Source organism: Diabrotica virgifera, chromosome 5, assembly GCF_917563875.1.
Source record: "Diabrotica virgifera virgifera chromosome 5, PGI_DIABVI_V3a".
In the NCBI taxonomy this organism is placed as follows: Eukaryota; Metazoa; Arthropoda; class Insecta; order Coleoptera; family Chrysomelidae; genus Diabrotica; species Diabrotica virgifera.
Window position 1 is genome coordinate 140,178,790 of NC_065447.1, and position 16,091 is coordinate 140,194,880.

At 32.1% G+C, this 16,091-nt stretch overlaps 1 protein-coding gene across 3 annotated transcripts in view; it reads left to right on the forward strand.

The window, feature by feature from the left end:
* Positions 1 to 16,091, forward strand: part of LOC114338316 (protein spinster) — a 417,225-nt gene that overhangs the window by 391,386 nt on the left and 9,748 nt on the right. The window contains exons 9-10 of one of the 3 annotated variants that reach the window (XM_050650386.1): positions 72 to 270; positions 5,323 to 5,399. In XM_050650386.1, coding sequence (XP_050506343.1) covers positions 72 to 270; positions 5,323 to 5,381 — 258 coding nt within the window. In that variant the 3' untranslated portion in view covers positions 5,382 to 5,399. Of the gene's footprint in view, positions 1 to 71; positions 271 to 611; positions 758 to 5,322; positions 5,400 to 16,091 lie in introns of those variants that run through there. The other 2 variants (XM_050650388.1, XM_050650387.1) reach the window with 2 other exon arrangements.

Below are 16,091 nucleotides of genomic sequence, written 5' to 3' on the forward strand. Positions count from 1 at the left end.
AGATGTAGATCTGTAATTTTTTATCAAAGATATTTTCCGCATCACATAATCGTTTATACATTGCATTTTAGTTATCGGAAGCAATAAAAAATATACTTCAGCGTTCCAGTTCAAATTCAACAACTAAAGATGATTTGGAAATTGAATTCACATCTCTACAGTATTCACTGTTTTCGACGTGTTTTGTTGAAGTTTTGGGAGGAATATTTTTCATAATCACAGCATTTTATATTGTAAAAGATAAGCAGAAAGTTGATGACGCAATGCACGGTAAGCATTTTTGAACTATGTATATTCTTTTTATTATTATTATTATTAGGAACCTAAGAATTTTAAATTGTTTTATTAATAATATTGGAGTTTTCTAGACCACCTAAACAAAGAATTTTAAGATGTAAAATGTATAATAAAATCTTATGTTGTGTACATTCTATTAGGTTTTTTCTTTAATTTCTGTATAAACGATTCCTGGTTTTAAACTGTATTTACTTCACCTCTTCACTAGTTTTCTGTAGAATAGTAGCTTTCTATTGCTTACGCAGGTATTTAGATTCCCTAAGGGTGTACTTCTTGCTCGTTCTTTAATTATTAATTCCATTTTTCACTTTTAGAGCTTGATATGGCCCACAAAATGCTGTAGCTGATACAGTTGCTAAGGAAGTCGATAAAACTACAGATAATGGAACGATTGATTGAACAAGATAATATTCAACAAAAGGAATATAATACATAAAATATATATTGTGTCTAAGCGGGAGTTTTGTTTTATTTATACGGCAAATACATATTTCAAATATATATAAAAAAATGGTATTCAAAATACTGCTATACAAGACTTGGGGGACGGCACCCCCAACAGGAATTAATGTATGGGAGGCGTACTAGGTTATTAACATATGGAAATATTGGAAGATTAATACTCAAATATCAAGAAGATTATTAATTAATGTCAATATCATGGCTAATAATTTTTAGAAATTGGCATACTGTTTTTGGCAATGTAAAGGTAAACTTAAACAAAATAACTTAGTGTCTCTTATAGCTAGGGGTAACGCAATGTAGGTTCGGAAAATTAACAAAAAATACACTACCGTTTATATGATACAAAATAACTAATGTTTGAAGAATTCTCTTAATATATTAGTTACTGAGTACTGTGAAATGTACAAGGAATAGGAAAATGAATATACTTTTACATAAGCAACAACCAGAAAATATTTATTAACCTCGGAAATTTTCTATGCATAATCACACAAATACGTACAGGGCACTGTCAACTTAACCTAAAAGGGACGAATTTCAGGATAGGCTTTGTTTGAAACCAAGAACACAGTGAAACTACAAATATTTCAGAAATACAGAATCAGGCTACTATGGTATATAAAATAATACACGAGTATCAGTCGAATCGAGAACACAAACCTTCAGATAACGATAACTAACCTAATAATTTAAAAAGGGAAAAGAACATTTCTAACAGTAATGAAAACGTTCCCAACTATCAAGGTATTCTCCCAAAAGTTAAACAAAAGCTCTCAGAAGATTTTTACTTAGAATCTCTACCCTTAAATTATCTCTAAATTTCCTACATACCCACATAATATGGTTAAAAACAGATAATTAGAAAAAATGTAGAAATGTACACACAAATAGAGGGAAACGTTGAGACGGTATTCGCATATTTAATCCTCCAAATCTAGACTTAACACTATGGAACATTTACAATTTAAAGATGTTTTGTAACATATAACGAAACCATATATAACACCAGCGATACAAACACAGTCAAACCGACTTTACTTAGTAACAAGGTATCTACTCAACACACACTACACTGTACAAATTTCGTTGTAACTAAGAAATATAAATTTTTTTTTGTAAATTTCAGGCCCAATTTAATTTGGTCAAACATGAAATATAAGTTTAAAAGTATTAAAGTAAAAACACAACAAAGTTTTAAACATTGGAACAATCTTCAATCAAATCTCAATGTGTATCAAATGCCCAGCCTAAGGTTTTCGTGAATGATTTTTTACTTCTTCGGGATTAAAAGAAAGGAAATATCAATAGTTGAAAGACTGATAAGTTTGTACACACTTGAATGAATAAGGGAAAATGAAAATGTAGTATGTCAAAGTGTGTAAATAATTTTATTTCCTTAGCTGAGCGCTTTCGACATAAACGTCATCATCGGAGCTAATGGTCAAAAAGTACCGCTACATAGAGGTGTAAAAAAGTGCATCTTAGGAATGTACATTTGATTTTTAAATTTTGAATGCTAACTTAGTCCTCCGTACAACAGCTGGTCAGTCAGCTGTTGTTACTAGGCCAAGGATGGACGGGTGATATCGACACCCGGACCATGAAAAAAGTTTATATGTTTTTGTGCAACGTGTATGTGGCCGTTTCTTTCTGTTTTTTTGCTGTTTGCTGTTGTACGGAGGACTAAGTTAGCATTCAAAATTTAAAAATCAAATGTACATTCCTAAGATGCACTTTTTACACCTCTATGTAGCGGTACTTTTTTAGTATTTGACCATTAGCTCCGATGATGACGTTTATGTCGAAAGCGCTCAGCTAAGGAAATAAAATTATTTACACACTTTGACATACTACATTTTCATTTTCCCTTAAGGAAATATCAATTAGTCATAATTGATAGTCTATGTAAAATCTTCAAATAAAATGTAAAAATTATAAAAAACTAGATAAATGGTTATCTTTGCAAAAAAATATCGTTAAATCTACTTCAGAAAATATTTGGTTACTGTGGGATTTGTGCAAATTTCATATGGTTTTCAACATTGATGGACTCACGTAGATTTCATTTTCACAATTTTACCAAAATCTAGTAAACTATATTAGAAGAAAGCATAACCGCTTTGGAATAATGATAACAGATGTCATCAAAAGTCTATAATTGAATATTTTGGACTTATGCATTTTTTTATATAAGGCCGACGAATAGTTAGTGTGGAAATATGACTGAGTATTACTGGACCCATTCGCCTAACCAATTTTTGTTTTTTAAAATTGTGAATAATTCGAGTTTGACATATCGCCTTCCGGCAACGATACCGGGACAACTCAAAAAAACGTGTTCCGAGAAAATCGAGTTTAAAGTTTTTGGAATTTTGCACAGCCATTTTATGCTTGAAGTTATATCCGTTTTTCGACTAAAACTATGTTCTTTGTTTCAATTGATGTCAAAGATTGCTTTTCAGTTCATTTTAGCAATCTTGTGCTATCACTCGATTTAATAATTCGCAATTAATTGAAAAAAAGTTTAGTTGTCCCAGTATTGTTCTAAGAATCATTTCATTATTATGAATATTTTTGATCATTGTGGCATGCACACTGAGACAATTCAAAAGGTTTACTACGGATTTTAGCGTTAGCCCACTACTCGCGCCGCGTTTACCTCCTACCAGTCCGAATGTAATAGTGGACCTAGCGCCCTCACCCGGAGAGTATTGCACTTAAAAATGTCCCAGTCATCGCGGATTATAGAGCTTAAAATCCTCTATATTGTAGTGTAGACATCTCAAAAACGACCAATTTTGAGTTGTCCCGGTATTGTTGCCGGAAGGCGATATTTAATACAAAATGTAATGTGTATACAACAATACATGAAATTTGTTCCTTGAGTAGGACTTCATGTAAGCTGTATATTCCTAATACAGTGTTGTAATGGTTCTTTTCGCTTTCCAGCAAAAATATATGTCGGTATATTTTTTTCGTGAACCTCAACTCTGCAATTCATCGTATTGGTAATACAATTTTAGATGAAGTATATTAAGGCTAATGTATTTCTTTCTTTTAACCCTAAATAAGTGAATTCACGAATTAGGCCGTACAATTTATACACATTGATATTTTTCTCCAATATTAAAACGTTACTTACTATCTAATCTACAAAGATTAGTAGATACATATACAGTATGGTGCAAATGTTTGGAATACATTCGTTATTTCGTAAGCCAGCGACTTTAAGTAAACATTCTGAGACAGGTAGATTTTTATTTTTGGATTATGATTTTTTAACATATACTCGTATATCATACTAGTGACGTTATTTATCAGAGCGTGATGACGTAATAGATGATTTTTTAAATGAGAATAGGGGTTGTGTGCTAGCTCATTTGAAAGGAACCAATTCTCTACTCAGTAATATAAACATTAACATCATTATTTATACAGGGTGACTAAATTGACACAAAAAGAAGAATGTATGTAATTTATTTAATTCAAAATTTATTTTACTGCTGTCAGAAGACAGAAAAATATATACAAATAATAAACATTGTTTTTCCTTTAAATTAAATGTTCAAACTGTCAAGATGCAGATGGGTGGCAGCTTGAACATTGAAATTAAGCGAAAAGCAATGTTTATTTATCAGAAAACATTTCTGTCTGTTTTCTGAGTAGAATGTATTTTAAATTGAATAAATTACATACATTCTTCTTTTTGTGTTAATTAATTTATTTCAAAAAATATTTTGTTGAACACCCTAATAATTGTCGAATAAATAATTATGTTTATATTTTTATTAGTGAATAGAGAATTAAACAACATTTCAAATGAACTCGCACACAACCCTTATTCTCATTTAAAAAATCATCGATTAAGTCATCGCCTCCAGGATGACGACACTAGTATGATATACATATATGTATATGTCAAAAAATCATAATTTAAAAATAAAAATCTGACATTCATGAGGAATGCCCCACCAGATCGTAGCAATCGGTCAGATTTTTTAGTGGCGACCAATGAGTCAATTGAATATATTTCCCAACTAAATTTTCGTTTATAAAAAATTTATGATTATTTATAATGTATTGTTATCTTTATTTGTATACAAAAACTGTGATATAGCCATACGCTAAATAAATAAATAAATCGACCTTGTTTCAGGATTTTTCCTTAAATCCGCTGTTTTACGAAATAACGAATTTATTCCTAAAATTTGCACCATACTGTATACAAGGCGACATTATATTAATACCCATATATTTGGAATTCCTTTTAAGAAGTTAATACAAATTGAAAATTGTTATAAATACAAATTTCAACTTTTAGTGAACTGAAATAGATTCCAAAAAATTATAATTTTTATTAAAAATTCTTTAAAATTTTTATTGTAACAACTAAACAAATTAAAATGAGGGTAACAATAATTTTTCTCAATAATATCTGTTACTTCTTTTTTATTATTAATTATGAATATTAATAATATAAATTTAATTATTTTATTCATAGCAATAAAAACTATAGTCAGTAAATTTTCCAACATTTTTATTTGGTTAATTTTTATCTAGGAGAACGACCCAGTCCTAATCAAACAGAGCAGGAAGAACAACTTCAAGCGGATTTGTAGATAAAACGTAGAAGCGCTGTATGTGTGTTATATATAATAATTTGGGTATATGGTGATGGTCACTACACTATTCATTTTATCGTCTCATTTAATGTTAAGTGTACAACTAACATAATATAGTGTTTTGTTTCAATCACAAAAGACATATAAATCGTTGAAATGAAAGTAAAACAGAAATGAAAGTAAAACAGAAATCTCCTGACTTTTAATCGCTACATATAAATCGTTTTACTATGCTTTTAAATGCGACCAGAACTACAGGAAAAGAAATATAATTGAATAAGTAAAAAAGGTCGAAAACTAAAATTCAGAATATTATCCTCTGCGCTTTTTAAGATGTAAATATAAAGCAGAACAGAGTGATGAATTAGTCGACAAGGGAATCTATAATTGTATTCACGACTTGTCGTTCACCGTGATAACAATCTTTGGCGAACTAGTTCATTTGTACCCACAAATGTGAATAAAAATAAATTAAAAGTAAAAGATGATTGAGATTTGATTTCAGAATAGAGCTTCCACTATATGCTTATGCGCATTTCGATTTCATAAATCTCGTCCGAGCACCTCCCTAGAAGCACTGAATGAACTGTAAACAAATGTTTCTCATCTTTCGGTGTAATTATTAAAATAATTACAAAAAGGTACTACTCGCACCAGCTATGAATCATAAGTCAAAAAGGTCGGAAACTAAAATTTTGATTATTATCCTATGCGTTTTTAAGATGTAAATATAAAGCAGAACAGAGTGATGAATTAATCGACAAGGGAATCTGTAATTATTCCATTCACGACTTCTTCACCGTGATAACAATCTTTTGTTTATTTTTTTAACCAGGGGGAGTAAACTAAAAAGACAGATTCACACCCAAGAAAGTCACTAGAATAATCACCAAATACATCTTCTTTTTTGGTTCATCATGTCGGCCTTCGACGGTAATCCATAAATATTATATTATATTAATATTTCGCTAAAGAGTTCTAAAAACAACTGCTTTTTATATTAAAGCAGACTAAAAATCTAAAAATTAAAGGAATAACGCAGAAAATACAAAAAATCGCCGATATAACTTAATTAACCTATGAAATGCCAATTGTGTTAAAATTTTATAACAGTGGAGTAAACTTGCCTGCGGTTGGAATAATTACAAACAAGGATTACAGCGCGGTAAATTTGAATCACTCCTCTTTTTTTAAAAACAAACCATAGTTCCTTTGTACGTACAAAAGTGAGTAAAAATAAACTAAAAGTAAAAGACAATTGAGATTTGATGATTAAAGCAAGAAGTATAGATTCCATTGGCAATTAATTCATCAGTCTGTTCTGCTTTACATTTACATCTAAAAAGCGCAAAGGGTAAAATTAATAATGGGTTTTTGTACACACTTATGACTACTGAAAGACAGAGAGAAGCGTACTTTTGAAGTGTGTAAAATATTTAAATTCTAGCTGAGCGCTTTCGGCTTATAAAACCATCTTCAGAGCTATGCTACAATAAAAAGGTCTCTAATGAATAATTAATCTTATAATATTATCCTCTGCGCTTTTTAAGATGTAAATATAAAGCAGAACAGAGTGATGAATTAGTCGACAAGGGAATCTATAATTGTATTCACGACTTGTCGTTCACCGTGATAACAATCTCTGGCGAACTAGTTCATTTGTACCCACAAATGTGAATAAAAATAAATTAAAAGTAAAAGATGATTGAGATTTGATTTCAGAATAGAGCTTCCACTATATGCTTATGCGCATTTCGATTTCATAAATCTCGTCCGAGCACCTCCCTAGAAGCACTGAATGAACTGTAAACAAATGTTTCTCATCTTTCGGTGTAATTATTAAAATAATTACAAAAAGGTAGTACTCGCACCAGCTATGAATCATAAGTCAAAATGGTCGATTAATTCAAAAGGTTTAACTTACGTCAATAATTTCAAAATACTACTATGAAGAGGGAGGGATCCCATGTAAGATTTAAAAAACTTTTACTTCTTATGCAGTTTTTTATTGGTAAAAAAAACTTTGTCTGGCGTTTGGAAAAAAATTTAATAGTGTTGTCGATTGTGGTCGACACATTGAAGACATCTAATACGGGCACAAAGGACCCTCAGAAAAAACACATTACAGATTACAGAGATTTGATCATGGTAAGGTCAAAAAAACCTTACCATCTAAAGTGAACGTTGGCAGCATGTAGAATGGAGGCATGAGCGACAGGATGTGCTCTCTTAGATGCTTTCATTTTTCTTCACAACAAGTGACAGTTGACAATTGACATTTTTAGCAAATTTGAATATTGAAAATTTTTAGAAAAGTGAATAATCGAATTCAACAATTTTTAACAAAGTTGTAGTTACATAGATCTGGTTTTCATTGCATGTTTGGAAAAGGCTTAAAGTCCAAAATAAATCAGTTGACAAGTTATCCCCCAAAAACAGAATTCGATTCTTTTTGTAAAAAAAATTAGAGGATGTAAAGAACCTTTATGGTGAAGTTTATCATATTATTGGATAAGTCACAAATTACATTAAGTGTACTATGTTTACTTATGGTTGTATCTTTTGATACAAACATAGAACACTTAATGTAATAATTACATTATTTGTGACTTATCCAATAATATGATAAACTTCACCATCAAGTTTCTTTACATCCTATAATTTTTTTTAAAAAGAATCGACTTCTGTTTTTTGGGGATAACTTGTCAACTGATTTATCTTGGACCTTAAGTCTTTTTTCAACATGTTTTTTTTGTTTTTAAAAACCAGATCTATGTAACTACTGACTTTGTTAAAAATTCTTCAATGCGATTATTCACTTTTCTAAAAATTTTCAATATTCAAACTTGCTAAAAATGTCATATGTCAACTATCACTTTGTGAAGAAAAAGGAAAGCATCATCCTGTCTGTAGAGCACATCCTGTCTGTGTCGGCTGTCAGTAAATGGCTCATGCGCTCATGCCTCCATTCTGCATGCTGCCAACGTTCGCTTCAGATGGTAAGGTTTTTTTGACCTTACCATGATCAAATCTCTGTAATCTGTAATGTGTTTTTTGTGAGAGTCCTTTGTGCCGGTATTAAATGTCTTCAACGTTTCAACCACAACCGACAACACTATTAATTTTTTTCCAAACGTCAGACAAAGTTGTTTCTACCAATAAAAAACTCCATAAGAAGTATAAGTTTTTTAAATCTTACATGGGATCCCTCTGTCTTCATAGTGGCATTTTGAAATTATTGACGTAAGTTAAACCTTTTGAATTCTGAGATCAAATATTCATTAGAGACCTTTTATTGTAGCTTAGCTCTGAAGATGGCTTTATAAGCCGAAAGCGCTTAGCTAGGATTTAAATATTTTACACACTTTAAAAGTACGCTTCTTCCTGTCTTTCAGTATTTTAATAATTACACCGAAAGATAAGAGAAATTTGTTTCCAGTTCGGTGCTTCTAAGGAGGTGCTCTGCAGAGATTCATTAAACTGAAATGCGCATAAGCACATATAATATTGGAAGACCTATTCTCAAATCGAGTATCAATCATGTTTTACTTTTAAAATTTAATTAAATGTTACCTTTGGAACGCTTTGGTGGAACTTTCATAGTTCTACAATAGATTAACGTTTTTTGTCAGTTTCTCTAACTGTAGACGAAGACATAAAGTGAGAAATATATTTCAGCCTTCTTGTGTTTACTATTATCTATTCTTCCCATTTCTTATCGTTTATAGTTGGTGACCGATGTCCCATCGTTTTTCTATTGACCCTATATTTTCGAAGGTGCGATGCTGCGTATCTGGTAAAGATAATTTTTTGTAAATTATGAACTGAAAACTTCTGTTTTGTAATTTTTACTAAATTGGATAAAGTACCCTGCACAAACCTTACGGAAATTAGGTCCCAGTGGATTTCGTTCATACTTTGGGAAAATACTCTTTGAAGCAACCTGATAAAAAGTTCGCATGGGCACAACTCAATCGTATGAAGGATTTTCAAGAATATAGAGTCACAAACTCGGAAAATTATAAAATTTACTGGGTATTCCAATTCCCTGAGTTACTGGTTATCTGGCAACATGTAGAAGTTTGGATCAAGGAAAAGTACTAGTAGTCTAGGATTTTTTACTGGCTATCCAATGGCGACCTTTACTTTGACCTTAACCTTCAACGGACGTCATCTTCTAGAGTTTCGAGGGTTTTTGGCATTAAATTGATATAAACAGATTACTCATGGGTTTTGGGATCGCTTGACACGAATATGCCATCAGAATTGACCTCCGGAGGACGTGGTGACCAGGGCCACTGCAAGGGACGTCATCTTATAGAGTTTCTATGGTTTTCGGCATTTAATTGACGCAAATGAATTACTGGAGGGTTTTTTGAAATCTCTAAACACGAATATGCCACCAGAACCGACTCCGGGAGCACCTGGTTTCCAAGGTCAATGAAAGGCGCTCCTGGAGTTTCGAGGGTCTTTGGTACTAAATTAATGCAAATGGATTTGTTATAGGTTTTTGAGGTTGCTGAACACGAATACGTGATCAGCACAGACACAGGAGCACCTGGCGCCTAAGACAAGTTATCTTCTGGACTTAAAAACCTAAGAGTAATCCATTTGATTCCTCCGAAACTCCAGAAGATAACCTGTCTTAGGCACCAGGTGTTCCTGTGTCTGTGCTGATCACGTATTCGTGTTCCGCAACCCCAAAAACCTATAACTAATCCGTTTGCATTAATGTAGTACCAAAGACCCTCGAAATTCCAGGAGCCCCTTTTATTGACCTTGGAAGATACTCCGGGAGTCGGTTCTGGTGGCATATTCGTGTTTAGCGACCTCAAAAAACCCTCCAGTAATTCATTTGCATCAATTAAATGACGAAAACCATCGAAACTCTAGAAGATGACGTCCCTTGCAGTTGCCCTGGCCACCACGTTCTCCGGAGGTCAATTCTGATGGCATATTCGTGTCAAGCGATCCCAAAACCCATGAGTAATCTGTTTATATCAATTTAATGCCGAAAACCCTCGAAACAAAGTCTTAGCTAAGAGTGAACATTAACAGTATTACAAAATAATATGTCAGAGTTGGCATTAATAAACATGGCCCGTATTTTTGCCCTTAATCTCTATGGAACTTGATAATTTTTGTTTCAAGATAGATACGGTATTTTTTGATTCAGTGGATTAGGTCGTAGGTTTTATATTGTTAAGAACTATCGTTACGTCATTTGCAACAAAAATTGCTCTGTAGCACATATACTTATAGATCGTTTTCTTATATCAAGATAATGTATAGAATATATATTTACATTTTGGTTTATGTTTTTATATAATTAAAAGACATATCACATAATTACTATTCATTGCAACATACACATTGGACAGAATAAATTAATTTGTTTTATTGTAGTACATATTGTATGAAATATATCATTTATTTTTTAATCAGATTTTATCTGGACTGTTAATATTAAAGTATTACCTAATTTTGAAGTTGTACCTGGATTACAACTTTTTAACACTTTTTTCGATATTTTTCAGCTCTTTTCTATTATATTTGCATTCACTTTTTAGTATTCGCACGTTCACTTATTACATTTATTCATTAGATTGGTATAAACGGTTTTTACTATACTATGTGTAATTTTACTACTATGGAACTGTTGGCTTTGGACATTATCAATTCTATTTTTCTTTCATCTTTATAATACATCGTTTAATCTGGCGCTGTATCTCCGCCTAAGTAAATGTTGGCCTCTACAAATTTATCTCAAAATGTGCAAAGATTCTGCAAGATTTACTTTGAAAATATGGTTAGGTGAACGTACGTAGATATCCATTTGCAAGGTTCTAGTTTGGCTTAAAAAAAATACCGATAAATAGCTCTTAAAAGCTGATAATTTATTGAACGAAGAATCTTACACAAAATCAATTTTATAGGAAAAGTATAGGAAGAAAACAAAGGTTATAATAATGTGGTATTTGGTATTTGGTGGCACACAGAAAGGTGTCGGTGAATATGTGAAGATCGTGGAAGATTAGTGTCGAAACATAACAGAAAGTAAGCAGAATATACAGTGCTAGTCAAAAGTCCGTACCCCCCTCGTATCTTTTGAACGGTTATGCCTATAACAGTGAAATTTGGAGGGAGGAAATAAACGGACGTACGCTTCTTAACTAGTCATGACAGGTGACGTAATAGTGACAGTTGGCTTTACAGCGCCACTGCCAACGTCATCTGTCACTATTACGTCACCTGTCATGACTAGTTAAGAAACTTACGTCCGTTTATTTCCTCCCTCCAAATTTCACTATTATAGGTATAACCGTTCAAAAGATAAGAGGGGGGTACGTACTTTTGACTAGCACTGTATATATGACTTTACCTAGTGTTTAATACATGCAGATAATGTAATGTTAAATACTGAAAGAGAATTGAAGTATATACTCGAATAGTGAAATAGTACTTAAAGAATACGATTTTAAGTTTACTAGGACAAAAACAGAGTACCTACAAGGTGAATTTAAAGAAGAAGTTTATATGTATTTTAAATAAGATCAGAACGTTGGATGGTGAAATGAAAATAATAGTACATATTTACCATTAGTACCTATTGCTGAGTAATAAGATAATAGTTGCAGCTACATATATCCAATAGAGTTAAAGGGGATGGATGAAATAGAAGGAAGAGAATGAAAAAAAAGGATAAAATTACGAAAAATATAATATAGCAAGTGTGGCACAATTGAGGCCAAAGTGAGAGAGCATATGTTTAAGATGGTTAAGGCGTTGTTGAATTCCGAGAAACTAATCAACCGAGATTAAAGTTCTTGTAAGAAGTTGGAGAGAAAGACCAAAGAGAACTAGTGCGATAGAAAGAGGCTTACGAAAGACATGTTTTCGATGAGGATTAATATCGCTATGATGCAAAACAGAAACTTCTGGGGAAATTTAATTAGTAAAACTAGGATTAATATGGGTAAGAACTATGAAGCGCAATAGAAACTTATATGCGAGCGGTTTACCCCTATAAGCAGCCTTATTTTTCTAAGTTGAAACGTTTCAATTTTTTAAGGCGTATTTCATCGAAATAAGCACTTTTACTTTCTCAGTAGTATTTCGACAAATGCTTCCTTTTCGAGTTGTTTGCGATGTTTTGTTGAAAAATGGCTTAATTGGTAATTTTTGGAATCTTGTTTCTAAAAAACTACTAAATAAAAGCTTGACAATCTTTAAACCTTCTAGTACAAGTAAGAATATTTTGACAAGGATAAGTGGGGTCTATTTTACTAAAAACAGTTTTAAATTTAAATAAAGGTTTACGAGCCGCGCATCAGAATCACTGCGACATACGGCAACGGTAGAGACATTCGAAATATTTGGGTCCATGTTTTCAGTGAGATAGAAACCATTAATCCTTGTCAAAATATTTTTACTTGTACTTGAAGGTTTAAAGATTACAAAGTTTTTTTTGTAGAATTGCAATTCATTTAGTAGTTTTTTAGAAAAAAAATCCAAAAATTACTTATTAAGGCATTTTTCAACAAAAAATTGCAAATAACTCGAAAGGAAGAATTTTTCTAAACATTACCAAGAGAGAAAAAGTTTTTATTTCGATGAGATACACCTAAAAAAATTGATTCCGAAACAATTCGGTGAAATTGCTTTTTTGTATAAGTTATTTTGTTAATAACAATTGCCGGTCCACTTGGAAAAATAATAAAAAAAAAATATATTTCAACTTAGAAAAATATATAGAATCGAATAAAATAGGTTTGGTGCATTCATCATCATCATCATCGGTGGCGTTACAGCTCTTTATAAAGCCTTCTTTAGAACAATCCTCCATTCGCCCGTATCTCTGGCAATTCTTCCCCATGATCTAATTCCAATAGATTTTAAGTCATTCTCTAAGTTGTCTTGGTACCTCTAAGTTGGTTGTTCTATCGGCCCTCTTCGGTCAAAAACTTTTCTGACTATGGCATCTTCCTCTCGCCTGATTACATGCCCTATCCATCTAAGGCGTGCTACCTTAATGAATTTTACAACGTTAGGTTCTCCAAAACTTCTATACAATGTAACTTCTGCGTCACAAAACTTGTTCTTTTATCCCTCCACATTTTCTTAGGATTTTTCGCTCAAAACGTTTGAGCAGTTCTTGGTCATGCTGTGTGAGTGACCAAGTTTCTGAACCATAAATTCAGAACATACATAAGGTAGACAGGCATGAAATAATATGTTATTAAAATTATACGTTCTGTCTTGAATCGTAATTCAAGTTTAAAACTTGAAGGACTACTTTTCATTTGTTCGTTTGATCTCAAACATACAATTTTTTAGCCTTATTTCTGTTGCTATTGATTTGCCAAGTTTTATTGATTCGAAAATTCCCTTTTTCACAATTAGCTTCTTTTGGCATTATTTTTATTTCGTTTATCATTGACGTGATAGGTCAACTTTTTAAAAAGTAGAAATAAACTCAAATAAAAAAATTGTTAAGACAGTGTACTTAAAAAAAGGAATTCAAAAATGATATATTTCATGCTCAAACATTGTGGATACGTCTCAATATATTTTTTCCTACTAAATCTGTTTCGTGTTATAGATCAGTTGGTCAAATCTATACTGGCTGTACATCAGTATATACATGAAATAATTCTTATAACAGAGATTTTAAAAAAATGCTTAAATCTATACTAAATTTACAATCAAGATGCAGTTGAAATAAACAAATCAAGACAGGTTAAATGCTACTAGGAGCACTCCCAAATCATAATTTACAATGTACATATATACATTGTAAATCCCAATTCATGATTTTCAAAGTTTATACATTGTAAATTATGATTCGGGAGTGCTCCTAGTAGCATCTAACGTGTCTTGGTTTGTTTATTTCTTCTGCATCTTGATTGTAAATTTAGTATAGATAGTTCTGTCTAAAATAGTCACGTCTTTTTTACTATTTGAAATTGCAGGAGAGCAAGGTTTTGTCCCGGGCGGTGCACTATGAGACGAATGTTAGTTGGACTGCAGATTAAAACTGTGCTTAATTTTTTGCAGTAAAACCTTCGACCTAGTGAACAGAGGAAGATTTGGTACATTATATTTGAAATGAAAGTGCTGCATAACTTGATAGTCTTACAAAATTTGTACAATAACAACTATGTCAGAGTTAGAGTAAATATAGAACTAGCTGCAGGGTTACCAAGAGTATGAGACAAGATTGTATACTGAATATTTTATACATGGGGAAGGGTACTCTGAAGCAATAAAGTAAGATAAGCATCAACTTAAGATCAACTTAAAATACATGGGATTATCCCAATATGGGATAAGCTATGGCCAAATTAAACGAAAATCTGGAAGAGAAACCGTCGACCCCAAAATTAGATTCATTAGAAACTTGATTTTGTCAGTTTTCCGGTATGACGCCGAATGATAGACTCTTAAGGAGAAAGATGAAAAGCTCATAGAAACGCTAGACATGTTCTGTTGGAGACAAGTAACAAAACAAATAATAAGCATGTTTCCTAGGTCCTAGGTGAACTAGGTCCATTTTCCATTGGAACTTTACCAAGCTGTAGACGGGGTTGTGAATTGCAACTTTTTAGAATTCCCTCTTGTCTTCACTGCAGCATCCATTTGGCTTGCAATTTTTAGAATCCATGGAGGTGTTACCAGGGAAAGGGACCAATAAGTTTTCAATTAAAAATCTTTTACTAATATTTTTAATATTTTTCAATATTATTAATGTTTATATTAGGTTGAAAACTTTGCCTTTCAGTGGCCAGATGACGCTAGTCACCTACTCCATTAACGTCAGTTGCAATGCGGGGATAAGCTTTCGTGGTTTTGTCACTTCGAGCAGAGAGCAGCAAGCCTACGCCTCTCCGATGATGACTCCAAAAAGAGTCGAAAATCGTCGATTCAGAGTGCTGGTTTGCGCTCCCTGTTCTAAGTGAAAAATAAGACAGTTTTGCCTTCGCATTGCAACTGAATAAAAATGGTATACATTTTTAATCAGCATTTTCTTGCACGCTTTTCGAAAAGATGGTTTCAGAGAAATTTCAAAGGTAAACGAGGAGAATTACAGAGGTTGGAGAGAAATGGAGGAACATTGGAAATATCAACTTATGAAATCACGTCTTACAATTATTCCTGAATTCTGCTCTTGTCGAATATAAAATAACTATTACCTTGTTCATATTAGGCTTGCTTTGTAAAATGTCTTTTTGTAATATAAATATAGTTCTAAAAATATGAAAATTGTTTTTTAACCGATAACATAACACCGTACAAAAATACTGAAGAAGTATTGTGAAATCACGATATTCTTTCAAGCGAAGGTCCCATAAGTTAGTATTCTCGTGAATATTTTTTGTATATTTCCAAAAATGTAAAAAATATTTGCTTTGTGGCTGATCACGTGTTACAGAATTGGTAGGAAAAAAGTATACTTACAAATTTTCTGCATATGTTCTATTAACTCTGGGTCTACCGGTATATTGTTCATTTCCTGGTAAATCCATTGCACGTCATCTAATTTGTCATTTTTGCACAGCCTTGCCGTAGTATCGGGAAAGTTAAGGATATGTGGAATTGTAAAAAAAAAATGACAATATAAGGTTATTACTATTATCAATATGATATTTATTCATGTATTGAGAGGTTAAGCTTTAATAAAAATTTAAACGAAAACAATAATTAATT